This window comes from Podarcis vaucheri (assembly GCF_965113315.1).
Source record: "Podarcis vaucheri genome assembly, chromosome: 9".
Lineage (NCBI taxonomy): Eukaryota > Metazoa > Chordata > Lepidosauria > Squamata > Lacertidae > Podarcis > Podarcis vaucheri.
Genome location: NC_138767.1, coordinates 40,424,806 through 40,451,921, shown reverse-complemented (window position 1 = coordinate 40,451,921; position 27,116 = coordinate 40,424,806). Strand labels below are relative to the sequence as shown.

General features: G+C 42.5%; 2 protein-coding genes across 4 annotated transcripts in view; one reads left to right on the top strand and one right to left on the bottom strand.

Moving 5' to 3' along the window:
* Positions 1-8,774, top strand: part of GATB (glutamyl-tRNA amidotransferase subunit B) — a 57,662-nt gene extending 48,888 nt beyond the window's left edge. For both annotated transcript variants that reach the window (XR_014223385.1, XR_014223386.1), the window contains one exon: positions 7,447-8,774. The gene's annotated coding sequence lies outside the window, so the exon portion shown is untranslated. The remainder of the gene's footprint in view (positions 1-7,446) is intronic.
* Positions 1-27,116, bottom strand: part of FHIP1A (FHF complex subunit HOOK interacting protein 1A) — an 87,247-nt gene that overhangs the window by 3,275 nt on the left and 56,856 nt on the right. The window contains exons 6-11 of one of the 2 annotated variants that reach the window (XM_082237609.1): positions 20,111-20,278; positions 15,170-15,249; positions 14,140-14,327; positions 10,245-11,288; positions 5,695-5,873; positions 4,607-4,745 (exon numbers count right to left, since the gene is read on the bottom strand). In XM_082237609.1, the coding sequence (XP_082093735.1) occupies positions 4,607-4,745; positions 5,695-5,873; positions 10,245-11,288; positions 14,140-14,327; positions 15,170-15,249; positions 20,111-20,278 (1,798 nt within the window). Of the gene's footprint in view, positions 1-2,819; positions 4,746-5,694; positions 5,874-10,244; positions 11,289-14,139; positions 14,328-15,169; positions 15,250-20,110; positions 20,279-27,116 lie in introns of those variants that run through there. The other variant, XM_082237608.1, reaches the window with a different exon arrangement.

The following is a 27,116-nucleotide window of genomic DNA, read 5'->3' as shown; positions in this document are numbered from 1 at the left end:
CCACCCTAGGAAGTTCAGTCGTAAGTATTCTCATTCCACCAATAGAGAACCAGGACTGGTAGGCTCTGAATTCTGGCTTTACCGCGTTTTTGTGTGCTCTGGCACATGTCAAGGTGTTCTGTTGTGCCAGAAGCAGTTTAGTCAGGCTGGCCACATGACCCGGAATAATAATATAATAAATATAATATAATATAATATAATATAATATAATATAATATAATATAATATTTATACCCCACCCATCTGGCTGAGTTTCCCCAGCCAACCTGGGCGGCTTCCACCGAATATTAAAAACAATACAGCATCAAATATTAAAAACTTCCCTAAACAGGGCCACCTTCAGTTGTTAAAAGGAAAATATTGCCTTGACATCTGCTGGGAGGGCTTCCATAGGGCATGCGCCACTACTGAGAAGGCCCTTTGCCTGGTTCCCTGTATCCTCACTTCTCGCAGCAAGGGAACCACTAGAAGGCCCTCGGTGCTGGACCTCAGTGTCGGGGCTGGACGATAGGGGTGGAGACGCTCCTTCAGGTATACAGGACCAAGGCCCGGAAGGCTGTCTGTGGACAAGCGGTGGCTTCTTCGGCCTGAAGCAAGATGAGCGCCACACCTCATAGTCAACCTTGACTGGACTTAACTGTCCAGGGGTCCTTTACCTTTACACCTTACAATATAGCTTTCTAGTCTCCAGTAAATACATTTCCTACATGCACATGTTTTCTGTATGCTCTAATCTTAAACAAAATCATCGTCATTAAGGCTGAATATAAATCCGTCGGTATTCAAAATGTAAGGTGGTGCCAAAAAAATTCCCCATATACATATACAAACCACATTTACTTTACAGCTCGAGGAAGAAAAGTGTTCATTTTATTGGTAAAATTGGATCTGAGCATTCCGCCATAACCTAGGCACAGTTCAAATAGTCTTGTATATACCATTACCACAGGCCATTTCTACCTTATATTCCCTAATTGACATAATGATACAAGTTGATGGACAACTGGCTGCAGGCACTGCAATTTGATTGCTGACATTATGAGCTTGACTAAGCGCCAAACTTGCAGCTATCCAGGCATTTGTTTATTCTATAAGCCTTAATATGGTTGTGCATGTTGTGGGGGAAGGGGCAGCACAGGCAGTGACTGTAGCCTGTGCTCAGATTTATGAAAAAAACATGCAACATCTTTGCAAACGATCAATCCAATTTTTTAAATAATAAAGGTGCTGGTGTGTGTGTGTGTGCGCGCGCGCACGCGCTTGTGAGAGAGAGAGGAGAGATGAAGAACTAAATAATATGAACCAAACTATAATAATATTCACTGAATATTGGGACTTGTTCACACAGCATGAATAAGTGTTTTGGATAGATGAAGTGATGTTAAGAATACGATAGGAAAATATCTCATAGTGAGCCCTAAGGGAAGACCTAAAACGGGAGCCAGGATCCAAAGGAAACAAAAATATAATTCTATGGCCTCAAGGGAGTTTGAGGCTTGTTTTTCCCCTTTAAAAGCATTCCTCATGCCCCCATGAAGTCTCATTTTGAAACCTAGGCCTGATTCAAATGCAGTTTATGTTATAACCTAGGAGTCAGCCATAATGGAAGCCATAGGCAGGAACCTAAGCAACTGCTGATCCCAGTCATTGGAGGTTGGGTTTCAAACCCAAAATCCATAGCTCAAGCTACAGTGCCTCACAACAGCAAGCTTTTCTGTAGTAGTTATCTGAAACAGCTTCCCAAATCCTATGACCTCTACTAAGCATCTTATTTACTGCACACGCCCATGATAGGATAATAATACATTAAGAAGCAGGCAATGATCTTGCAAGCTCCATAGTATATTAGAAGATGTCAGTATGTCAATTATAAATGGAGCTACATTAAGATGAACCCTCAAAGGGAGGGGGAGGAGACATTGGCCTCTGCTGCTTCCCACAGCACTACTGAAATGCTTCAAATTAAATCAAGCAGAAAGGCAAGGATTTTACTTCCCAAAATAAGTGACTTCTTTACACATACTACTGGTAAGCAATTAGTCACTATGGTTACTGTGCTCATCAGATTCTGCACATTTCCCCATTACCCCCTGAACATAGCTTCTAATGAAAATTTATACCCATAAGAACAGTGCTCTGATACAGTGATTCTAGCAAGATAAGAACCAGGGCTGGGGGGAAGGGGCAGGAATTTAATTATGAAAGCAGAACACAGACCAACTTCAGTCTACGGAACATCCACATTACTTCCAGATGATTCAGGAAACAGAGGTATATTGTCTCTGAAGACAGAGGTTCCATTTAGGCATGGCTGCCAAACCTATTATCTATGCATTGGTCTAAGAGCAATCAACCACCACATCTGTTGGTGGTCATTATACCACATCAGCTTGTGATGGTCACTGAATGCTGTGTGAAGTAGTGCTTTGATTTGTTTATCATCAACTAAGCAGACATCATCAGTGAGGTGTAGGAAGAGGAAAGATACCCTTTCCCCACATTTTTCATAGTTTTGTAAACCTGTGACTTGCTTCCTCTTGGTCATCTTTCATCTCAATTAAAAAGACCTCCAACACAAGGACATTCTTTATAGAGAGCTCTTCAAACACTGCTTGGGATGTCACCATCCTGATTAATTTGGGGTAGGCAAGAAACTGTGACTGTCATCATCACCTCTGACTATGCATCTTTGTGAATAAGTAAAATTGCACCAGTTCAAACAATCCTTGAGGAGCCTCTGCTATTTACTTCCCTTCACTTTGAGAACTTTCTGTTGATTCCTACCCTTTGCTTAACAATCCATAAACAGATATCACTTCTTTTGCAAGGGACCTCACCGTCCCTATTTGAATAGTTTGCTGACCCCCTCAAACAAATAAGCACAGGCTTTTCTTTCAATCAGCATGGCTTGTTTCCAGACTTTGTCATGCTTAGTACAGACCCCCTGAAGCCTATGGGTTTATGTTAGTTAGGAAAATCTGATATCTCTGTGGCAACAGCTCTACCTTGACAGGTGACATCCAAATCCTAGTACGACAAATAGAGCTACTCATTCAGCACACTAATAACTGGGTGACAAGGAACTCAAAGTCCCAAATTTAAGAAGCAGTTTGGAGATTTGGTACAAGAGCTGTTTAAAGGAAGTGACCTCTAGTGCACATGGATAGTTTTATCTCCCAAGTTTCCTTTTAAACAGCTTTTGTGCAAAAAAAACCAAAACAAAAAAAAAACCTCCAAGACTGCATGGTTGTAAGTAGGCAGCCTGGGAATTCTCTGCAAGAAGGTCTGGAGAGAGAATAACAGAAAATGTGCATACCTTTCTCAGTCACAGGTAATACACTCTACTACACATGACCCTGCTTGTGCTTCGGTCGCAGTAATAAAAGTTGACTGGCTAACGCATGAGAACTGGTGGTAATATATTCAGGAGGCAGCTGCAGATGGGGAAGCTGTTCCGCATGATAAGACCAAACAACTCCTCCCCTCACCCCCAGGGAGTTATGGAAGGACTTATTTTTAACGTGGTCAACTCCACTTGAGAGAGCACATTCATGAAATGTTAGACATGCTCATCTCTCACGACAATGCATAAACTGCAGAGGTTCCCCCCCCCCACTAGGATTCCTAAATGAATGTTTGCAACCACACTCCTCATCACATGGTCATTCTAAAAATAAAACAACTCACACACATATTACCAGTTACCCTTCTGCTAGTCCTGAAAAGAAGAGAACATGGTTACTCCCTTCAGGAGTTAGAAGTTATAGTGAATAGCAGCTGTGCCCTTACAGATATATTTTAAGGGAGTGCGGTCCGTTGTCATAAAGATAACTGAGTCAACCTGGGCAAGTTATCTATCTCAACCTACCCTACCTTGGGGCCTTGTAATGAGGATAAACCAAGACAACCAGGTACATTGCCCACAGCTGCTTGGAGGAGGAGGAGATGAGGAAGGGGAAGAGAACACATCTCCAATGTGTGCAGGAGATTCCGAGTGTAATCAATGGCATCACCAGTTAAAAGGATAAGATAGCAGGGGATGAGGAATACAGCTGTCCCAGATACTGGGGAGCTGCTGCCAGAGTAGACAGTACTAAGCTATATATGAAAGTAAGTCTGCCCTAATTAGGCAAATTCTTCTGTTCCTATAAACTTAGCAGGGTATCTAGATTTTGCTCTTGCAGACAAGGCAAGATTGTTGCTTCACCCTGCTTCTACAAGATAGCAACCACAGCCTTTATGTATGTCCTTACCCAGGTCTCTCATGATAGGATAGTTCTGCAGACACCTTTGATACTGTACCATAGATCTTCCTGAAGGGCTCAGCTCAGGCACCCCAGGGCCCAGTGTGGAGTGACCCATACACCCAGTGTGAAGCAAACACACAAAATATTCCAACCTTCTGTATCTAAACTAATATATTGTATTTAATCCCAATATATTAAGACTACCACATAGTTAAAGCAAACCCAAAACATGCTTTCATAGGAACATAAGCATAGTGAACATCTTACTAATTTGAGATCTTGTTAAAAATAAGTAATAGGTAGTAATACATGTTTTTTTAAAAAATAATTTTATGCTTTTAAGAATAGTAGTTACTTGCCTTTAGTCAATGACTCCAGAGGAATATCTGACACGTCCACCCGTAAAAGCAGGTATTGCTGGGCTTCTATGAGTAGTCCAGGGAAGTCCTTTTCAATGGAAGCAAACTGCTCAATTTTGTTTTTCACAGATGCCAGCACCTGCCAAAACAATAGCAGCAATAAATCTTTATATTGTCATTTGAGTTGTGTCCCAAATCATCTGTTTACTGTGTCCTTTGCTCTCAAAATCACATTAAAGGCAGCTGTGGTGCCAAGCTCTGCCCAACAGCATTATTAACGCATCAACTTTAAGGCACCATTCAGTGGCAACTAAAGAAAAAGATCAGGGTAAAGTATTTTGCAATTCTTTGTTTTTAAAGGAGGGGGTGGCACAGGGAGTCTTATTCTATTGAAGTGTGATTAGAAACAATGGAAATTCACAAAGGAGATCTCTAGATTTCTCATTGCAGCCTTGTGGAGTGAGGCCCAATTAGAGTTAAGCTGTAAATAAAGGTAAAGGGACCCCTGACCATTAGGTCCAGTCGCGGATGACTCTGGGGTTGCGACGCTCAGCTCACTTTATTGGCCGAGGGAGCCGGCGTACAGCTTCTGGGTTATGTGGCCAGCAGGACTAAGCCACTTCTGGCGAACCAGAGCAGCGCACGGAAACGGCGTTTACCTTCCCGCCGGAAGGTATTTATCTACTTGCACTTTGACGTGCTTTCGAACTGCTAGGTGGGCAGGAGCTGGGACTGAGCAACGGGAGCTCACCCCATTGTGGGGATTTGAACCACCAACCTTCTGATCAGCAAGTCCTAGGCTCTGTGGTTTAACCCACAGCGCTACTCGCGTCCCTAAGCTGCAAATACGCAGGGATATAAAGTGTAGAACAAACTGACGCTAAAACCCAACCACATTTGCTTGCATTCATTCCTTATTCCCTTTTCCTCTTAGAAGGACGACTATAAACTCCTTGGAGCAAGGACCTTGCTGTTGCTTATGTCATTCTAGCATTCATGCATAATGATGGCACTATATACCAAGAATGTTTAACAACAAATTATATCTTCAACCATATTAGGACTTCTGTCAGACAATCATGAAGTACCTGGTACAATGACCGCACACTAGGCTGGAACACCATGTTGGTATTGAGCAGAAAGGAACGAAGGAGGGGCTGTGGGTAACTTGCCAGATGAGTGACAATGCCAATGAGCAGCAAGTTGACATGCAAGGAGTTCTCCAACATGTTTTCCAGCTTTGAGAGCACCACACTGATAAATGGACCTGCAGTTTTAAAAACAGGCACACACACAAGCGATTAATTGCTAAAAGAACGTAAGACTGAAGAAAGGAAAGGTGCTGTAATGATAAGAAGCATTGTTTTCCAGCCCATTTGGGCCTTTGGGTAAGCTCATTTTGTGCTGGTTGTAGTGCTACCAGGGCAGGCTGTAGTGGAGTCCAACAATGGCCCATCTGCTTGCATCAGACTTCCACAGAAATAAGCCAAGCTCCTTCTCCCAAAAATACTTAAGAAGTATCACTTATTTTCCCTTTCAAATAGCCCCCTGGTTAAAATCCTCTCCTTCCCACCCATTCAGCCTTCTTCATTTACTTCCATTCCACTTATTGGGCTGACTGGCAGCAGCCCTCTCGCTCCAGCAAGCCACAGAGGACTTCCTTCTCTTCTCCAGCAGCTGCCCCCTGGGGACGGCAGTTTCTACAGGGCTAACGCAATGTCAAGTAGCCCTACATTTCCCATGGGCTACATTGGCCTAGCCTGAAATGCTTCAGAGAAAGTAGAGTCTCCCTCCTCCTTTCTTCTCTCTCCCTGCAGCTTGACATGACATGCCAAGAGGGAGGGGGTCAGGAAGGGAATTCTGCCCTGTTTTCAACCCAGCACAATGGGCACTTCCTGTCTCCTCTACCTGCTCCCTGCTGTGGAAACAAGGGAATTTTGACTTGGAGATCAGCCACACATAGCAATGCTATGATGGGCTGCACTAATGCAAGGCTGCACTGCTCTAAACATAGAATTCCCCCACCCCTCACTTGGGAGGACACAACTACCACCGGCACCCAGCCCAGGAATTGCACAATGGCATTCTTACACATATCCTTTTCCTAAGCTTAGGAGGGAGTACAGACAGTGACAGCCTCGTGCTATTTTAGCATGGTCTTGGAGCTCTGGCATTTCACAGTGACTACTTCATAGAGGCTTGACCAATTAATTGATATAAAAGGGTTTGAAATGGCAAGCAGGGCACAGCTGGACATCGCTGCCCCACTTGCCATGCCTAAGATGCCACTATGCAGCATAGCATCAGAATCAGGTTTCTCAGCCTTCCTACACAGCAGTTAAAATCCAGGAAGTCCATCAGAGATGACTGTGACCTTTTAACCTCTGCTGCGCCAAGAAAAGTTTGCATTGCCAAGGAAGGGTATTAAAAACTCAACACCTTTTGTTTAGCATAGCCATGTTGCTATATGCACAATGTACAGGAACCATAGAACTGTAGAGTTGGAAGGGACACTGAGAATCATCTAGTTCAACCTCCTGCAAAGTAGAAATATGCAGCTGTCCCATACGGGGTTTTGAACCTACAACCTTGGTATTATCAGCACCACGCTCTAACCAACTGAGCTATTCTGTGAAAGGCTGTGACTCAGAGGGCGAGCATACATAAGGTCCCATGTTCAATCCCTGACGTCTCCAGGTAGAGCTGGGAGAGACTAGCAGTAGGATTGCTTGCAACCACTGCAAGTTCTCCCATGCAATCTTGCAGTTCTTAATAATTATGGGCCTGTCCTGTGAGCTTCTTATTTAATCCCCTTGTCCTACTGGAACAATCTTTTTCAGGCGCTGATGATTACTGCTGACATGATCCAAGAGCAAAAGCTACGCAAGAGATTAAGAGAAAAGTATGGGGGTGGAAGATATTGAATGGTAAACTATTCTGGAAATACATAAACGGCTTTAGTTGCAAAAGGGTTCTTGCTGCACGATGAGTTGCTTCCAGAGACTTAACCATGGTACATATAAATGGCCCTGTCATCACTAAGCTAGCTTCAAGCATCTTGTTAGATGAAGAATCTCAGGTGACAAGTGGAGGTTTACAAGCTTTGCAAGAGGAGTACCACGGACTAATTAGATCAAAATTAATGATGTTATACAAAACACACCGTGCAGGCAGACATAAAACTAATTGGGGTCCTATTCATAATAAAAGTTTTATTTGCCACATTACATTCCCATTACTAAAATACTGATAGTGTCCTTGACGGTGGATGAATGAGTTGGGATTTGAATCGCAATAAATTATTAGAAGGAGCGCGTGCTATTTTTTTCTCAACGAACACAAAACATTAGTACCACATACAAAGATCGGTTCATTGTCCACCTTGAGTTCTGAACAAAAGAAATCTTATTCCTTGACACAGAAACTATGTTTCAGTGCTACAATCCTATGGGAAAGGAGGAATTAACAGAATTCTTTATGCTGGCTGTGTTTCGATGATAAAATTGTGGTTTAACAAACCAGAATATAGACAAGCTCTCTGCATTTACATGCAGCTCCTTCCTTTACATAAACGGGGGGAAAAGCCAGGAGGCCCAAGGCTTACTGCAGCTCATCCTAGTAATGTTAAAATATGGTTTACTGTTACATGCCAGCTGGGCGAACTGAGAAGGAAGATGCCACTCAAAGAGCTGTGGATGTATTAATACAGCAGTAATGTGAAATGTTAACTTTTCTTAATTTGACTGACCCGTGTGGGTTTTGGAATATCAAAGTTACCACCAACTGCTACTGTTCAGAAGCCACAAAGCTCCTGGTCTTTTAGCAACACAAACCCAACTATTTATGAAGTTTTTTTGCTAAGCTGATTATTTTTCACAGTGGCCAGACAGCTGCACCAGTGGAAAGGAAATTATTTCCAGACCAGAATAATAAATCTGATAGCAATATGCTTATTCAATTGCATTACTCAGTTTAATTGATCGATGGAGTTATGTGACTTGTAGCCATATTTAACATTCTCTTCTTCCCCACCCTTTCCCTGAAAAGCATTATCCGGACAATTTCTCAGTTATGTTGTATTGCCTGGATCCTTATGGGAACAGAAAAGTGCTGAAAAAATACAATTTTAAATTAGTAAGTAACAATAAATGGACATTTGCTTTAGTTATTTGCTTTTGTCATTATGAGCACATTATTTGAAATTTCCCAGCCATTTTACCACCATCATTTCCGTCCCCCCAATAGGGCGAATATTCATATCATGTCATTCAGAGGAGCTGAGATAATTCAGAACAGATTGTGTTCCAAGAGCTACCAAAGTTAAATAAATACCAAAGTGTTTTTAAGCCCAAATACAATGTGTCCTGCTAACATCATTACAATAAAATCCTTTTAGGGAAGTGTGATATTGAAAACAGGATGAATTCAATTCAGCAGTGCTAAGCGTTTCACAATTGGTAGGGAGCAAAATGTCTCAACGTGCAGGTAAAATGGGGCAGATGCACAGAATGGCGGCAGAGCTGCCATCTAGTGATCAGAAGTGACTAAGACATTTGCAACTTTAATTTTACAGTGAATAAACCAGTGTTTCCCAAACATTTTTGGGCAACGGCACACCTGTTTACCGGAAAAAAATCTCGCGGCACACCACCATTAAAGCCCCGCCCCGTGACGTCAGCGCGCAGTGTCACGCCGGGAGGGACGCACAAAAGTGAACGTTTTTTCCCTTCCCCTTGCCGGGGTGGGAGGAGGCAGCAGAGCGAGGGACTGAGGGACGGCGGCAGCTGAGGCGGCGGCGGCTGTTGTGGTGGTGGCGGCGATAGCGGGCGGAGGAGGAGCCGTCGCCGGGAGTTGCTGCTGCTGCTGTTGCTGCCCAGACATGCCGGCCTCCTCCTCCTCCGCTGTCTCGCGCTCCTCCCTTTTGCGCGCGCTGCCCCGCCGCTCGGCACCACCACCGCGGAGCCGGCCCCGGCTCGACGCGGATCCTCGCCGCCGCCTCTCGCCGCCCGACTCGCCCGCCTCCCTCCCACGGCACACCAGCCGGTGTCTCACGGCACACTAGTGTGCCGCGGAACACCGGTTGGGAAACACTGGAATAAACAAGGTGTTGTTGTTTTGTCTTACCAGAAATAATTGTTGTTGTTTAGTCATTTAGTCGTGTCTGACTTTTCATGACCCCATGGACCAGAGCATGCCAGGCACTCCTGGCTTCCACTGCCCCCCACAGTTTGGTCAAACTCATGTTCGTAGCTTCGAGAACACTGTCCAACCATCTCGTCCTCTGTCATCCCCTAGACAGAGGACGAGATGGACTAGAAATAATAGCTATTGTCAAATCTTTTTGTGGCAATTGCTCTTTAGCAGTGCCTGCTGTGAAAGTTTGATTATCCCTTTTCCTAAACTATGTAGGGATATTTTCTAGAATTATGCTGCTATCAGAGAATTTCTGTACAGGATATATTGAGAAGTATATTGGTCTACTTCGATTTCACTGGAATGAAATCCAAGCCAAGAATATTTCTACACTTAACAGTCAATGTCAACATAATCAGTAAATCTCTTATTCACATAGCCCTCTCCCCCACCAAGAACATTATTGTTTAAAAGAGTTTTAAGTGACTTGATTAGAAAATTTCACCTGTAAATGGGATGCTCTGGGTCCTTGCTGGATTGCCGGACCATACATCTTTTGGTCCAAAAGGTGAAGGCATACTTTCTGCTGATGGTGTGTCGGCTGAAAAATTTTCAAAGTCTTCTTCCTCTTCCACAGGAGAGATTGGTTCAGGAATAAGCAATTTAAGTTCTACCAACTCTGTAGGGGTAGAATCCAACTCCTTAATGATGTTATCACACTGGGAAATAAAATCCTCGCTTTCGGGGCTCAGCAAGCTTGTGTTAGCATTGCGGTCTTCTTCTAGGCAAGACAGCTTCAGTTCCAAGTCTGGCTGCGGGGTTTCAGCAACGCTGTCATGGATTTGTTTGACTGTTGCATGCTGGGTCAAGTTTGAATTTTTCATATTGTGTTCCTCCAAACTGGAGTCTGTCTGGGGACTTTTAAGGGGACCATTGGCAGGGATCATCTGCTGATCATCTGTGCTTTGAGATTCTGACACCGAAGCTTCCTTGTCTGCTTCCTGAGCATCCTTTTCAGCACATAACCTATAAACCATGACATCATCCTGAAAGTCTGATTCTTCTATATATGACCCTTTGATCAGCATGATTGCATTTTTCTTCATTTCCTGAATGTGCTTTGGTGGCGCTGCAGGTGGTTGTGGGTCTACATTTCCTAAAGCATTATCATGCTGTGGAGAGCCCGAATCAGATCCAGGAGAGATCCCCGTATCATAGCTGTCATCCCATTCCAGCTCCAGCTGCAACTTTTCTCCCAAAGGAGTTATCTGAGAGGAACTTGTATTACTAGGTGTTCTATGCTGAAATCGGAAAATGGGCTGATCTAGGTTTTTACCATCCTCGTCAGCTAGTGTTTGGATAAAGGTACGTGGATCAGGGCTTTCACCATCATATGGAGCAGACCAAACCTGGCAGTCTTTCATACAGTGGAGTATGAGGGATTGAGCATCCCAAAGGTACTGCAGGTAACTGATATCAACAGTCTTCCCATATTCCACAATACATGTGGAGTCTGCAGTACCTCTGCTGCTGGACTCTTCAGTTGTACCTGGAATGGAATGGCAGGGAGTCACAGTTAGGGTGTCGAACAGCAACACAAACATGCATAGAAAGATCCTATGAATATGCTTCTAACTTATACCTTGGTTACACAACTATCATAGTCATGTGGCACATGAGTAAATAGCACTATTCCACAAGCAGGCAAATTTACAGAGAGAGATGTGGCTATTTAGATTAGACCAAAGGAAGAAGATTTGCCAGTTTCCCTAGACTAGATAGTCCCTGTTTTATGCAGACTAGTTCAAAGGTCCTTAAAACTTGGAAGTAAGCTCCTGAACCACAAGATGCTATCAGTTAACAAGCTGCAGCGGTGCAGAAGAGTGATTTATGCAACTGCTGCAAACTCACATCCTGTCCCTGGCAAGTGGGGCAAAAGGAAGGACCTCTCCCACTCAATTTTAACAAAACTCTCCAAAGCAAATTAATGTTGAGATATGTTGCTCCTAGAGGCTGCCAGATTCCACAAGATGCAGTAGAGAGAAACCTGCCCTGTCCTGTCCGTAATGGCACACAGTTTTGTGCTTCTCAATGGTCCAAGAAACAAGGTCCCTTGCCAAGCCTCTTCTAAATCAGTTCACCATAGCTGGTTGAAGGAACTCTACTGAACACTACTACTGAACTCCTATTTCAGATCTTGCTATAAGCTCAAGGGAAAATCCTCCTGCAATGATCCAGCTGAAGTTTAAATGACTCAAGGAAGCTCCATGTATTACAAATCAAACAGGCAGTACTGAGCAACAAAATAGCCAACTGATTGAAATTTTTTAGACAACAGACAAACAAATGTGGAGAAAGCCTGAATTTGGCAAAATGTAATACGTTTCTCTGTGGTGTGGAATGTCCTTTATTTTTATGGATGGCTCTAAAACATTTAGCACAACAGTTTGCCTTGCAACAAGAAGTTCAATGGATCCCCCCCCCCCACACACACACACAATAAAAAGGTGTATTTTTTCATTGGTATTGCAATACTTCCTCGATCTGACTGAATTGTCAGCCATAAACACAGAAACAATGAAGTGTTAAAGATCATGTCACTGGTCACCGGAAAGGCAATTTCCACCAAATTTCCAATAAATTTGTTCAACTGACCTATGACCAAGATGTCCTAAGATATTTATGATGCTCTTGTAGACAAAATACAAAAGTTTGGGGCAATCGACTCAAGTTTTATTAGGTTGCATAGTTGACATTTCTTTCCAATGGGGAATGGTTTTACTTTTGATTGATTTGAAAGAAGGGGCAATGCTCCCCTTTACTTAGGTTTTATTTCCTATCTCAAAAACTCCAAGTGTGCTATAATACATATTTAGCTGTATTTACTGTTACAACCACCTCCGAGAGGCAGGTTAGGTTGAGAAACAACTGCTTGAACAAAGGTACCTAGAGAGGTATGTAGTTGAGCATGGGTGTGAAACTTTGGTTTCCCATGTGCAAACAAGGGATGGGGGAAAATTTGCTCAGTTTCCATTTTAATACTAACTCACTAAAAATGGAGCTATGCTTCAAAAGTTGCAATTTTCCAAATTTTGCAAGGCAGCTCTGAAACCAGATATTGTCTACAAAAAGCATTTAAATGCACACAAATATTTATTGATTTTCGTGAATTCTTTTCGACTTGCTAAACTGATGCAGAAATGAGACAAACTGAAGTTAGGCTGGAAAAAAATGAGAAACTGAAATCAACAGCCATCCATTCCTAGTGTGAACCCAGTAGTAATGTGGACCACTTGCTGATACAGTGGTACCTTGGTTTAAGAATAGCCTTGTTGACGAACAATTCGGTTTACGAACTCCGCAAAACCGGAAGAAGTGTCCCAGTTTGCAAACTTTACCTCAGTCTAAGAACGGAATCCGAATGGTGAAAGTGCACCGGTGGCGGGAGGCCTCATTAGGGAAAGCGCACTTCAGTTTAAGAACGGACTTCTAGAACAGATTAAGTTTGTAAACCTAGGTACCACTGTACTTGCACCTCTTTTCATGTTCTCTCGGAATATTAAAAGCCACCACATGGCAAAGTAACTGTTTACATAAGGTAGGAAGAAAAGACAAGGGTTCCCCTCCCCCACCCACCATCTTATGGTGGACATTGGAGATATCTCCTTGATTACAGTATGTTATTGTATACTATTTGCATGGTGTGTCAATGTAAATTACTTTCATTCACAGTATTCTGAATGCTCTTATGGGTGAATAATGCAAATACAATCAATATGTCCATAACATTTCTTGTTGTTTATACACTGTAAATAAAAGAAAACCCTTTTTTTAAAAAAGCCTTTCAGAAGTAAAGAGTTTTCCATATTTTTGCAAACAGTCTGCATCTTCATGCACACACACATTTATTCCTGAAACTTCCTCCTCCTGATTCTAACTAGCGGTAAGGAAAATCCACACCTAATAGTGTATGGTGTGTGTAATCAGAAACTTAGCATCCTACACACAGGTATTAGTAGTAGTAAATAATCAGCTTTTCAATCCAAATGCTGACAAAAGTAAAGAGGTTTTCACAAAATCTCATGAGACTGGTGTAAGAGAGAAGGAAGCATTTGCCTGGAACACAGAAATTCTGCACTAAAGTCCTCACGCTGCTTTAAGTGCATAGCATGGATGTGATGCAGGGAGGGTGTTTGTGTGTGCGTGTGTGTGTGTGTGTGTGTGTGTGTTCTTTCATTAGTCCAGTAGTATATGAATCTAGCCAAATGTTACACGTGGGAGGAATTAAGAAACTTAATGATAATCATGAACTCAATGCCACTGAATACACTACGAGGAACGAAAGAGGAAAAACAGCCTGATGCCAACTTGTCCATTCAGAAAATAGGTGAAATATTTACCTGCCCTGTGTATGTTTTTCCTCCACAGGATATAATCTTTTTCTTGTTTTTCAAAAGTCAGAGTAATCCCACTAGAGCAGCAGACTGGAGTCAAGGCAAGCAATCTAGCAGCAGATACAGAATACCAATCTCGTTCCCTCACAGCCCATCTTTGGCTGAACATGATGTGATTACAGGGTATCAAGTACCTAGGAACAGAGGGTTTCATTAATTAAGTGCCACAACATAGCTCCTATAAAAAAGTTATTCTCCAGCCCTCATTTATTCCTTAAAGCTAAATCACATAGATGAGCCAAATTTTATAATACCAGCTGTCTCAGGTCTGATGACTGAACTGCCGAGTTGTTACTTGTCTGCAGGATATGGAAAATACAACAAGAAAGGACTGCGGAAGAGTGGACTCCAGTTTGTACAGGATGGTGAAGGAACCAAGCTGGTTCACCATCGTCATAGGAATACTAGCAATTGGCATAACACTACCCAACAACCAGGTACTCAAGGTGCCGATCTTACAGGGATGTATCTGACTGGTAAGTTGTTGTGAAAGTGCAGCGCCAAGCCAGCTAACTCTCAATAGGCTTCCTCAAAACTATTTTGTGAAAAATGGATCATATTCTTCCTAATGCACTCACAAACCTTAGGAAGTACTGACCCTTTTCAGAAACAAGGCACATCACTCTGTATGCAGAAGAGCCTCTGTCAATTTAGTCCGAATGAATGTAAATTCCTTCACTCAGTCTGCTAAATTTGTGGAAAGTCTACTTTCATTCTTCTAAGCGGTTTGTGATTTTTAAAAAATTCTCGTTTTTCATTTTTTCGGCACTAGACATCTAGGATTGACAGTGAGCTTTCTGTACATCCTAAAACAGAAGTGTGTGATCTTCACCCACAACAGTGTAACACATACATCTCCACCTACTCACACCATGCACAGCATGGGTAAAACAACAGGTATGAAGCAATCACAGGATACTAATCATCAGGGAGGAAATAGCAGGGCAACATCAGGAAAAAGAGTGTTTGATTCTACCTTAAAACTAGCTGTAACATCACGTCTTCACAATGCAAGCTGATAAGTGTTCTGAACAATGCCAGGGACACCACACAGAGCTAAAAAAAAAAGATAAGCAGAGTCAAAATCTGTAAATCTCCATGCTTTCCTAAGGTAAAACATTATTTTGCATTAAAGCAGCTCACAACCTAAATTTTAGCATTTTTGAGAGATGAGATGTATGTTTTAGTTCACCTAATAACATCGTCTGACAAATTAATTTAGCATGCCCCAATAAAGCCAGATGTAAGCATAGATATATACTATAATCCTTTCAGTAATGCAGTAAGGGAGAGAAGATTCCAATTAGTCAAATATGAATTTTTAAAGAGAACTGAAATGTGATTAACCCCAAACCCTCATGTAAGTATTTTTTTCTCTTTCTTAGACAGAATTATTATACAATCATCATACACAGGGTCAAATTCTGTTGGAATGGTATCATGTCATAAGTCTGGGACACTCTGAAAGAGCTGGAGGCCTTTTAAGAAAAACGGTTCTGTTCCTCAACAAATGCAGAGAAACTCAGGTACCAGTCAGGTACCATCATATATTTTTTCATCAAAAATGGCTTCCTAAAAATGGGAAAGGTTAATGGTTTTATGCACACCTTGCATAGAACCATTAACACTCATGCCATGTTACCAAATACATTTTATCTGTAGTTTACTAGAGGATAAGGACTAAATACAGTGGTACCTCTGGTTATGAACTTAATTCGTTCTGGAGGTCCGTTCTTAACTTAAAACCATTCTTAACCTGAGGTACCACTTTAGCTAATGGGGCCTCTCGCTGCCGGTATGCTATTTCTGTTCTCATCCTGGGGCAAAGTTCTTAACACAAGGTACTACTTCCAGGTTAGCAGAGTCTGTAATCTGAAGTGTTTGTAACCCAAGGTACCACTGTATTGGGAAAGATCTATTGTGAGAGCCACTGTATTTCACTGAAGGTAGCATTTAGCTGCATCTGGAAGTTTGAATACTGGGGACTTGGAGTCTATTTAGATGTTTAGGATAATTCAGTGCACATGATGCATTCCTTGATTAACATCAACATTTCAAAATCACCCCAGCTGCTGAAAGCTTATGGTAGGGATAAAGTTGCTTCCATTCTGTGGTGCTATACTCAAATGGATGACATTATCTGCAGCTCAGGTCATGTTTTCCCCCTTCCTAAATCAAGGAAGTGCATCTCAAGCCTCTCTAATGGCAGCAGTTCTCTAAAATCGGCTGAGCACACAAACGCCTGACCTTCAGCCCTGAAGCACTATAGGCACAAAAAGGGTTTCCTCTTCCTGTCAAGTTAGGCATGATATCCTCAAGACTATCTCTTCTGTTCCTATTCTTGTACTGTCTGAATCACTGCTGCCTACACAGCTGCACAAAGAGGTGAAGGCGGACTGCTGCTTTGCCTAGAGTGCCAAGCAAAATTACATGCATAGCCTTGTTTGAGAGAACCGTTTGAGGCACTTTAAGAAGGTTCACCTCATTGGTTTGGACCGCAAGGCAGAATTAAATGAAAATTCATGTGGGAAGATTATTGATTAACAGGACACTAAAACTGGATTCTGTAAAGGACCGTCATAAATGGGGTTCTGTTATGGTATAGAGTTTTTGTTCTTGCCTAGTGCTGTAATCTGTTGAAGCTGTGGAGAATACAGTGGTACCTCGGGTTACATACGCTTCAGGTTACACACGCTTCAGGCTACAGACTCCGCTAACCCAGAAATAGTACCTCAGGTTAAGCACTTTGCTTCAGGATGAGAACAGAAATCATGCAGCGGCAGCAGGAGGCCCCATTAGCTAAAGTGGTACCTCAGGTTAAGAACAGTTTCAGGTTAAGAACGGACCTCTGGAACGAATTAAGTACTTAACCCAAGGTACCACTGTACACTGATCAAAATTATGGACCTATAGTTTAAAGGAATAGGATGTTGGGGGGAGTGACCAAAAACATTCATGGAGAGAAACGGGGGGTCTTAATTAGTTCATTAGGCGAAAGGAAAGCTGTTTTATATGTGTTCCAAGTGGACAGAAGCGCTTGCACGTTTAATCCTATTAGGTATTGCAAAACCTTTCTGCAATAACAACAGTGCTATGGTAACGTGCCGAAAGCTGTGGGGCTGGTTTCTATACTTGGCTAAGTTATACAGCAGAGAACTCATTTAGCATCACTGATGCATTTTGGCGGCGCTCCTGAGTTGCTCGTGGCTGGAGAATTCTTCGCAATACCCACCCCCTCTTGTCTGTGGAACAAATAATTATGGTACAGGAGAGACACACATTAGCAAGTTGTAAGCGACTGAAGCAGCTTGGGAGTTTTCAGAGAGTTCATCTGTTTGGAGCTAGAGTCACAGCCGCGAGTACGTGCAGCTATGTGCATGCCCTCCACTACATGGAAATGTTTATTTGGCGCAAGGTGTCGTCCTTAATACATAAACGTAATACACACGTTGATCATTTGGCTCTGCCTGCCTTTCCACCCATATGCTGGAGTGCATCCTCCATCATTTAATACTGAGTAAGTGCCAGCCAAAGAGGGGATCAGAAGTGCAGCTTGCTGAATGCAGACCGCAGCAGGTGCTTCAAGATTAACCTGCTTGCGAAAGGAAGCTCCTAGTAGCTTAACTATTTCTGTGGCTTAATTAACATGCCACAATTATTTTCAGAAGCGGCTCTTGGCAGTCCACTCAGTACCACAGAAATACTTTTATGTTGCAAAAACCAAAGGAGTGATCAAGCTGGCTGCACTGATAGCATTATATTGACATCATACTGAGCAACATCTGAATACTAAGGCAAGTGTTTTGATGCTGCATAGAGGGCCACTTCACTCTACCTCTCTAAACTGAGACAATGAAAATATGAAAGCTTGCTTGGGGACAAGCGAGTAACGTTTTGGGAAGGGAGCGAGTGACTGATTCATAAGTCTGCATAGTTAATTTCGAACACTCAAAAATATGGTGTCATTAAATTTTTATAAAAGCCTGCTTCTGAGATACACACTTCTGCAGTTGATTACTTAACGCACGGGGAATAACCAAAAAACAAACTCCAATTAAGTGGCAAGAAAAACCACTCCAAAACTCCAATTCGGTTTTATGCTGCTGCAGGGCTGATTTTACTGCTGACTCATTGATTTTATTGTTGTTTACATTAATAGTTTTATTGTTTTAATTGTTTATACAATTAAATTTTATTGTATTGCTATGGTTGTTTCTAATGCAGTGGAGTTGGCTTGAGGACTTGGTATAGGCGAAAGAGACAAGCAATAAACTTAAAATAAAGAAACAAAATAAACTCAAATTAAGTATCAAAAACAAATTGCAAAGAGGCAGACACGACATCACACCCAGCATTAAAATAGCAATTTAAAATACTAATACCAGTTCCATGATTTATCTGAAACAGTGTTATATTCAGATGGCTGAATTCTTTAGAACCTCCAAATTTGTTTCAATGGAAATGTTTCTGCCTCTCGCGCCTTCAGGCTGTGGCTGTGTAAAGGTAAAGGTAAAGGTAAAGGTACCCCTGACCATTAGGTCCAGTCACAGACAACTCAGGGGTTGTGCGCTCATCTCGCTCTATAGGCCGAAGGAGCAGGTGTTTATCCGCAGACAGCTTCTGGGTCATGTGGCCAGCATGACTATGCCGCTTCTGGCGAACCAGAACACCGCATGGAAACACTGTTTACCTTCCCGCCAGAGCGGTACCTATTTAGCTACTTGCACTTTGACATGATTTTGAACTGCTAGGTTGGCAGGAGCTGGGACCGAGCAATGGGAGCTCACCCCGTTGCGGGGATTCGAACTGCCAACCTTCTGATTGGCAAGCCCTAGGCTCTGTGGTTTAGACCACAGCGCCACCTGCGTCCCCTTAAAAGTAAAGGACCCCTAACAGTTAAGTCCAGTCGCGAATGACTCTGGGGTTGCGGTGCTCATCTCGCTTTACTGGCCGAGGGAGCCGGCGTACAGCTTCCGGGTCATGTGGCCAGCATGACTAAGCTGCTTCTGGCGCAACGGAACACCAAAACCAGAGCAGCGTACGGAAACACCGTTACCTTCCTGCCGGAGTGGTACCTATTTATCTACTTTCACTTTGGGGTGTGCTTTCGAACCATACACACCATATATTTCAAGCACATTCCACCCCAAAAAAAAAGAATCATGGGAACTGTAATTTGTTGTGTCCTGTTGTAGATCTGAGGAGTAAAATACAGGTCCCAGTATTCTTTTGGGGGGGCAGTCATGTGCTTTAAATGTATGGGGTTCACAGCCTGTAACAGAATAACTGGATAACAATGAATACGCCACCCAAAAGCAGAATTTATGCAGCTCAAACTTCAGATGGGAAAAAGTGCTCTAGATGTGCAGAAACTGCTAAGGAGAGAATAGTTCTTATATTGGGGATTTGAACTGAACCCAGTCTGTTGTAGATTCACTGGGTGAGCTTTGGTACATCACTTCCTCCCCCAAACATCCCAGGTTATCCCCCCCTCCCACCACCTTGCAGCTCATTTCATTTTATTCCGTGGATGCCCTGGATGTTGTATCATTCTGAGGTAAGGAGAAATTCTGCGACAAATTCCCAGAATGCCCCTGAAGAATAATAATCATATGGGCCACTTGGTGAAATAAAATGGTAGTTGTCATTGCAGTATTATGTAAGAGATGACTGGAATTTTCCTTATTTTCTTCTTCTTCCCTCCATTTTTCTTTTTGTATTGAGTCTATTAATTTGTAAGCTTGAAAACAGGGCCAGTATTGTTTGTAGGTGTGAAGTTTTTCAAGAAATTTTAAGCACTTTCTAAAGAATATTAAAGTAGCTAAATTCACAAAGGCATAAGCAAAATAAGCTTGCAGTTGTCTAAAACAATCCCACAGAGTAAAAGACGGCCATGTTCCTGTTATTCTCATCTCACCCGAAATGGAGTGTTTATGCGGCTTGTGAGGGTGTCCAGGATGTGCACATTCTCATGGCGGTGCAGTAAGATGAATCGGAGGAAGATCTGTAGTAAAGCTGGTTCTGAAACACTCCGCAAGAAGAGATCCAAATAGGCAGTTGTAGTCATTACTTCCTCCACAGTCACCTGGAAATGAATACACAAATGATTACAGACCACATCAACTTTGCAGCTCTGATTATATAGTCTATGTGACCTCCACAACGACCTTGCAATGGGATATATAATAAGCACAGTTTGTTTGTTTTCTGTGGGTCTAAGCCAGCATACATAAAAACAAACATTGGTGTGCTAGTTTGAATATTTTGATTAGCTAATGATAGTGGCAGTGCTAAGCTAGGAAAGATGGATGCAAACAACCGAACCATTGCACAGTTATTTGGAACATTCTCTTCCAGTACTTGACTTCCTCTTGAAGATGCTGTTTGCTAAACACCAAAAGGTCTGCTATTTCACATTCAGAGAAGGTGCTTGCAAGAGATACAGGGTTTTATAAAAATCCTCCTGCTGCATTATATGTGCTCTCTACTTTTCCTGACTCTTTGCCCATACTGTGTTATGAAGAAAAATCACACTTTTCCAATCAGTTGGAACAAATTCTTGTGAACATGTTTCTTCCAGTTCAGTCAGTCACACAGCACACCTATTTCTTTTGTCTGCTACGGATGTCAAGGAGCACAAGGTAGCCTACGAAAGCTCACTTTGTTTGTAGCAAACCCTCCCACCATAGATTGTGCCACTACATGTTGCCACTTGGTTGCTGCACTAAGAGACATCGGCAGATTTCGACATCTAGCTAGCTGAGGTTTATTGTAGACACCAATAGTGCCTGGTCCCAGAAGAAAAACAGATTTGTTGTAAATACCCCAAATAATGGAATTTATGTACTAGCTATAAACTTTCAATTACACCTCAGCCTCTTGTGGTGAATGTTCCGGTTTCTACTAGTGAAACAACTTACTTTACTAATGCAGTCCCTAGATCATTCGTCAGTAGGTGTCTGATATTTTAGATCCAGCCTTTGTGTTGTGCACCAAAGGGTGCAAAGTCAGCATTTTCAAAAATAGTTACGTGCAAGCTTAATAAGCTTAAAAGCACAGATACAAATACATACTGGTCTGCCTATATGAAAAGGAGCATTAAGCATCTTTTGTTTAGTATTCTTCATTGGATAAATGAGGAGGGTTCCCCCCCCCCTCCTTAAGAAAGAATCAGGTAAAGGAGAGACTCCAAGCTGTCATTTAAGAGCTAAGAGGATTTGGAAAGTACTCCAGTAGATGGTTTTGCATAAAATGTGTGTGCGCTCTCTCTCTCTCTCTCTCACTCACTCTCTCAGTCTTTTCATGCAACACATTAGCTGTTTTGTTAAGCAGTTTAAAGATTGTAATCAAAAACATACGTATTAACATCAAAGACCTCAACTAAAGAAAACTACTTGTTAACACTATGTTTACGTTCATATTTACATACTAAATAGCATCTAACAACTAACCTGTGGACTACATTTGCTTCAAAAGTTTGTGCAATTACTTCTGCAGCATGTTTAGGCGTTCACAGTCATATGATTAACCACAAGCTACCACAGATGCAACATGAGCAGTTTTCATTATAGGTGCATTCCCCACCCCCCTTAATATAAGTTCAAAATAGAAACAAATAAAAGCACATCCAACCATAAAAAACCTGATCACCTCAGTCTTCCTCCGAGTTACATTCATCCTCTAGAGCCACCGTTATAGGCTTCTCAACTTAAGCAATTTCAGAGAGGAAAAGACAGGAAAAGACCATATAATGTATTCTGTACCCTGCATATACTAGATTGACAGTCCTCAGCAATACATTATTTATGAGAGAGGGATGTACACTCAGCACTCTCCAAATTGGCTTGAGGACCTGGTTCCTGAGCAAATAAGCTTACAGCCTAACCTTGATTCCAACAGCAGTGTATACACATTTTTAAAAGCAGGAATTAAGAGCTGAGCAGGCCCGAGCTTTGGTTGCTAGCAGTTTCCTATGAGATATGTGTATGTGTGTTTGTTTCAAACCTTATTGAAATGCTCTCATATACACAACAGATGTTATTTCACTTAGCCAGGTGAGAGGGCAAGCAGGAGTTACAGAGGCCTCAGAGCATTTAAATCTGTAAACGCAACTTCAGGTGAGGTCCTGATAACCCACAAATTCAACATGCTCTGTACTCAACAAAAGGGATTTCTACACTAATGTGCCTTGTTAGAAGCTGCCTCCAACATGAATAAGCAATAACAACAATACTCAAGATCCTTAAAAAAGGGAAGAAGATGAACAATAAAATCACCAGAACTTCAAAGAGGAGTGTAAGATGCAACTTTTGTTGGGATAGAAGTCAACAGCTACAAGATGAGCAAGTCCCTATGTGGACATCTTTAAGCAGGAAACTGCACAAGACCCTATTTGTACATAGAGAAGAACACACCACAGAATACAGGCAGCCTTCCTAACCTGGTGCCTTCCAGAGATCTGCACTGCAACACTCACCAGCCTCAGCTAGCATTGCCAATGGTCAGGTAACATGTAGTGCTAAACACTTGGAGGGCACCAGGCTATAATGAAAAGGTAAGACATTCTGCAGGAGAAACTTGCTAACAGTTTGGACGAAGTTGTGTTGTATACATAAATGTTGGTTGTCTATAAACGTTTTTAAAGTAAGGTAAAGGGACCCCTGACCGTTAGGTCCAGTAGTGGACAACTCTGGGGTTGCGGTGCTCATCTCGTTTTATTGGCCGAGGGAGCCGGCGTACAGCTTCTGGGTCATGTGGCCAGCATGACTAAGCCATTTCAGGAGAACCAGAGCAGCGCACAGAAACGCCATTTACCTTCCCAACAGAGCGGTACCTATTTATCTACTTGCACTTTGACGTGCTTTCGAACTGCTAGGTGGGCAGGAGCAGGGACCGAGCAACAGGAGCTCACCCCGTCGCAGGGATTCGAACCGCCGACCTTCTGATTGGCAAGTATAGGCTCTGTGGTTTAACCCACAGCGCCACCCACATCCCTTGTTTTTTAAAGTACAACTGTAGTTTTCCAGAGAACTTGCAACAGTGGCTATCTATTACAAAAACTTTTGAAATGGAAATGCTTGCACTGGGGAATTGGGGGGGGGGGGAGCCAAAAGCAATATTGAATGTAAACACGGGCCAGGCTCTTGTCACCACTGCTGACACAGCAAAGGACTAATAGAAAAGAACAATAGGGATAGCAGAAACAGAAAATGCTGCAGCAGCTGTCATGGGAGAGGAAGATTTAGGAAATGGGCTGAATTCGCCCTGTTCCCAACACTTTAAGACAGGGGGTGGCCAAAGTGTGGCACACAGTCAGCATGGACTTTGACATGCCTGGACAGGACTATGAAGGCTTGCACAATATGCATAAATCTTAATTTTTGCAGGGTCAAGCTTATGAAACTACATTCATAAGGAAGATGGGGGAGGGGGCAGTGGGTTTTTTATTGTGATAGACGAATGTTTTATTGACCTGTTTCATATTCTTCAGTCACGAAATGCCTGGGCAAAAAGAAATGTTTTCAAATTCCTCCTGAAAGTTAGTCATGATGGAGACAAACACATCTCATTAGGAAGGATATTCCACAAACTACAGTCTGGGTCAAGAGAATCCTTTACACATGTAGTAGAAGCTTTTGGCTCACAGAACAGCACCTTTGGATGCAACACATAGGCTACAACTGAAGTGCGCTGACTTTAATTTACAAGGTCTGATCAATCATGATTTACACCAACTTCCACCAGTCTGGTACCCTCTAGGTTTTCTGGACTGCAATATCTATCATACCTGACCATTAGCTGTGCTGCATGTAGCTGATGGGAGCTATAGTTCAAAACATCTGGATAGCACGAGCTGGTGAAGGCTTGTTTAGACATTCTGGATGAGGAGGGGCCTCCTGCTCTGCAGAGGATCATAATTAGCCTGAAGGATCATGTACACAGCCTGGGAATACTCTGGATTCAGCTTTGCTACTGAAGACTTAAGGTGATGACAGTGTCTATACAAATGGTTTTCATTTGTTGCAGCTATTCATTTATTTATTTACAGTATTTACAAACTACAGTGGTACCTCGGGTTAAGTACTTAATTCGTTCCGGAGGTCCGTACTTAACCTGAAACTGTTCTTAACCTGAAGCACCACTTTAGCTAATGCGGCCTCCTACTGCTGCCACGCTGTGGGAGCACGATTTCTGTTCTCATCCTGAAGCAAAGTTCTTAACCTGAAGCACTATTTCTGGGTTAGCAGAGTCTGTAACCTGAAGCGTGTGTAACCTGAAGCGTATGTAACCCGAGGTACCACTGTATACTATGCCAGACACACCTGAGGCAGTGTCCAAGCTTTAAAAGCTAATAAAAGTCACTATACTCTATGCGACCAAGGCTGCAGCAAAACACTACCATTCCCATATAAAAACCTCAGCAGCAACAGAGCTTCTGCTCACTCACTGATAAAAATGGTTTTAAAAGCAAGGGAGTTTTTACTTGCTGGCAGAATGACATCAGGAATGTCCTTTGGGAGGATGTTTCATAGAGATGGTGCACTGTTGGGAAATAGCACTGATGCTTGCTCAAAACAGTTTTACATGAGTGGAGAACTGAAAACAGAGGAGACCTTTCCCCCTCTGTTTGCAGTGGAAGGGAAGGACCTATGGGAGGATACATCCCCTAAGGTGTGCCAGCTATCCCCTTACATGGAGACCTTGCCATATTCATTCTCCAGCAGCCCTGAGGATTTATTATTGTAATAAAAGGGCTAGCTTTGATTACTGCCTGGAAGCTGCAGCAAATGCTGAATACTCTTGCCTACCTTTCTGTTGCAGCAGGGCGGGGGGAGGTGTAATTTAGGCAGCATATAATGTGGACCGAGTTTCCAAGTAAAAAAAGTTGAAGTCTTATAGCCTCAAATGCAGAGTAGCTATGGCATAAAGGTAAAGGACCCCTGACAATTAAGTCCAGTCGCAAATGACTCTGAGGTTGCGACGCTCATCTCACTTTATTGTCCAAGGGAGCCGACGTTTGTCTGGGTCATGTGGTCAGCATGACTAAGCTGCTACTGGCGCAATGGAACACCAAAACCAGAGCAGCACACAGAAACGCCGTTTACCTTCCCACTAGAGCAAAACCTATTTATCTACTGGCACTTTGACGTGCTTTCGAACTGCTAGGTTGGCAGGAGCTGGGAACAAGCAACGAGAGCTCACCACGTCATGGGGATTCGAACAGCCGACCTTCTGATTGGCAAGCCCAAGAGGCTCAGTGGTTTAGACCACAGCACCACCCGCGGCATGCCTTTTGTCAAATGAGGATCATATTTCAAGGATGACCCAAGCCAGTGCTATATTCCTGGGAGGTGCAGCTTAGGGTGCCCTGTAGATCTGCACCAAGTTGTCATCTGTTATATTATGTTGGGTCTGTCACCTTCTCTTTCACCTTGTGGTAGCCTTAAGCCCATGCTTCAACTTTCAGTACTTTAGCTTTTTACACTAACTTTCAAGACCTTGGGCTGCATGGATTTTTTCCCCTTCCCACTTGCTGCATTTTATCTTATTGCTAAAACTAGTACTGGGTAACTTGTTTTTACAAAACTGGTATTTATTTTTTTTAATATATGGGCTCTATCTCTCAGTCATGAGAAAGTTTCTTAGATAAAATGACACCTGCCTTGAAATAGAAATGGCTTTAGCCAAGGGAATATCTCGCTACGTAGCTACAAAGATGTGGTCGCCCTAGAAAAGGCATCATATATGTGCTGTATTAGTACAACTGGAAGCTGGCTACTTTCAGACTGTTCGTTGCAGTACCTTCTGCTTAGCAAAGCTCCCTGGTAAAGCTCACAGAAAGTTCCAAGTTCAATCTCTGATATATCTAATTAAGAGGGGACAGCTAGTAGGTGATAAGAAAGATGTCTGCCTGAGACCCCAAAGAGGGACCATCCATCAGATTGGATAATACTGAGCTAGATGAACAAATATTCCAGTATAGACAGCATACTAGGTTCCACCTTTTCCTCCATAGTCTGTGTGAGCATGCTGAGATGAAGAGCGCATGGAAGCAGGTTGAAGGTCCAGATCTGTTCACACACACCATACCTCTAGTAGGAGTTCACACTTCAAAAGTAACTTAACACATGCAAGTTCCAAAAGAAAATCAATCTTTGTCCTATATGCCAGCCCTCTGGTTTCCAGCTGCTGTTCCTGAATGCCAGGCTGTCTCTTATATAAGACCACTCTCAGCCCTGATCTGATTATGGATGAGGAGGCTGATCTGGTCTGTATCACTGAGACCTGGTGGGTGAGCAGGGTGGAGTAACTATAAAGTAATTACAATAAGCAAGACTGCAAGTGTATTTTGTAGGCTGAATTTCGGGAGAGTGGAGACTCCATATTTCCCCACCAGCAAAATGAGTACCAGAGAAAAATGGGACAAACTATGGCCTAACAGTTATACAGCAGCCTCTGTCATTCAAAATTCAGTATTCTGAAAATCAGTGCATACTCACCAGATTAGAATACTATTATAACGTGCTTCCATTTACGGTAATTTAGTAAGTTGAAGCGGGGGGGGACACTAGAAATAGAAATTGGGTGAGATCTGGAATGTCCTTTTTTTATTTATCCATTCTATATATAAAAAAAATCAGGTGGGTGAGAAAGATAGCTAGAAAACACCATCAAGTCAGTACAAATTACTTGGTGATTACAAATGGTTTGGTAACATAAAAAAGAGTTGTCCTAGAATAGTGAAAAAGTGTTCCATATCTGGGTCAGCCAGCGGCTGTCTGTCCTGAATGCAAAGGTCATTACTGTGTAAGTGTCACCTGTTTGGTATTTAAACAAGTTTATGAAAAAAGCAAATAAAGTGAAGAATCCACATGCATGTTTAGTTAACTCATTTATATCTGATGGAGCATTTTGGTTTCAGC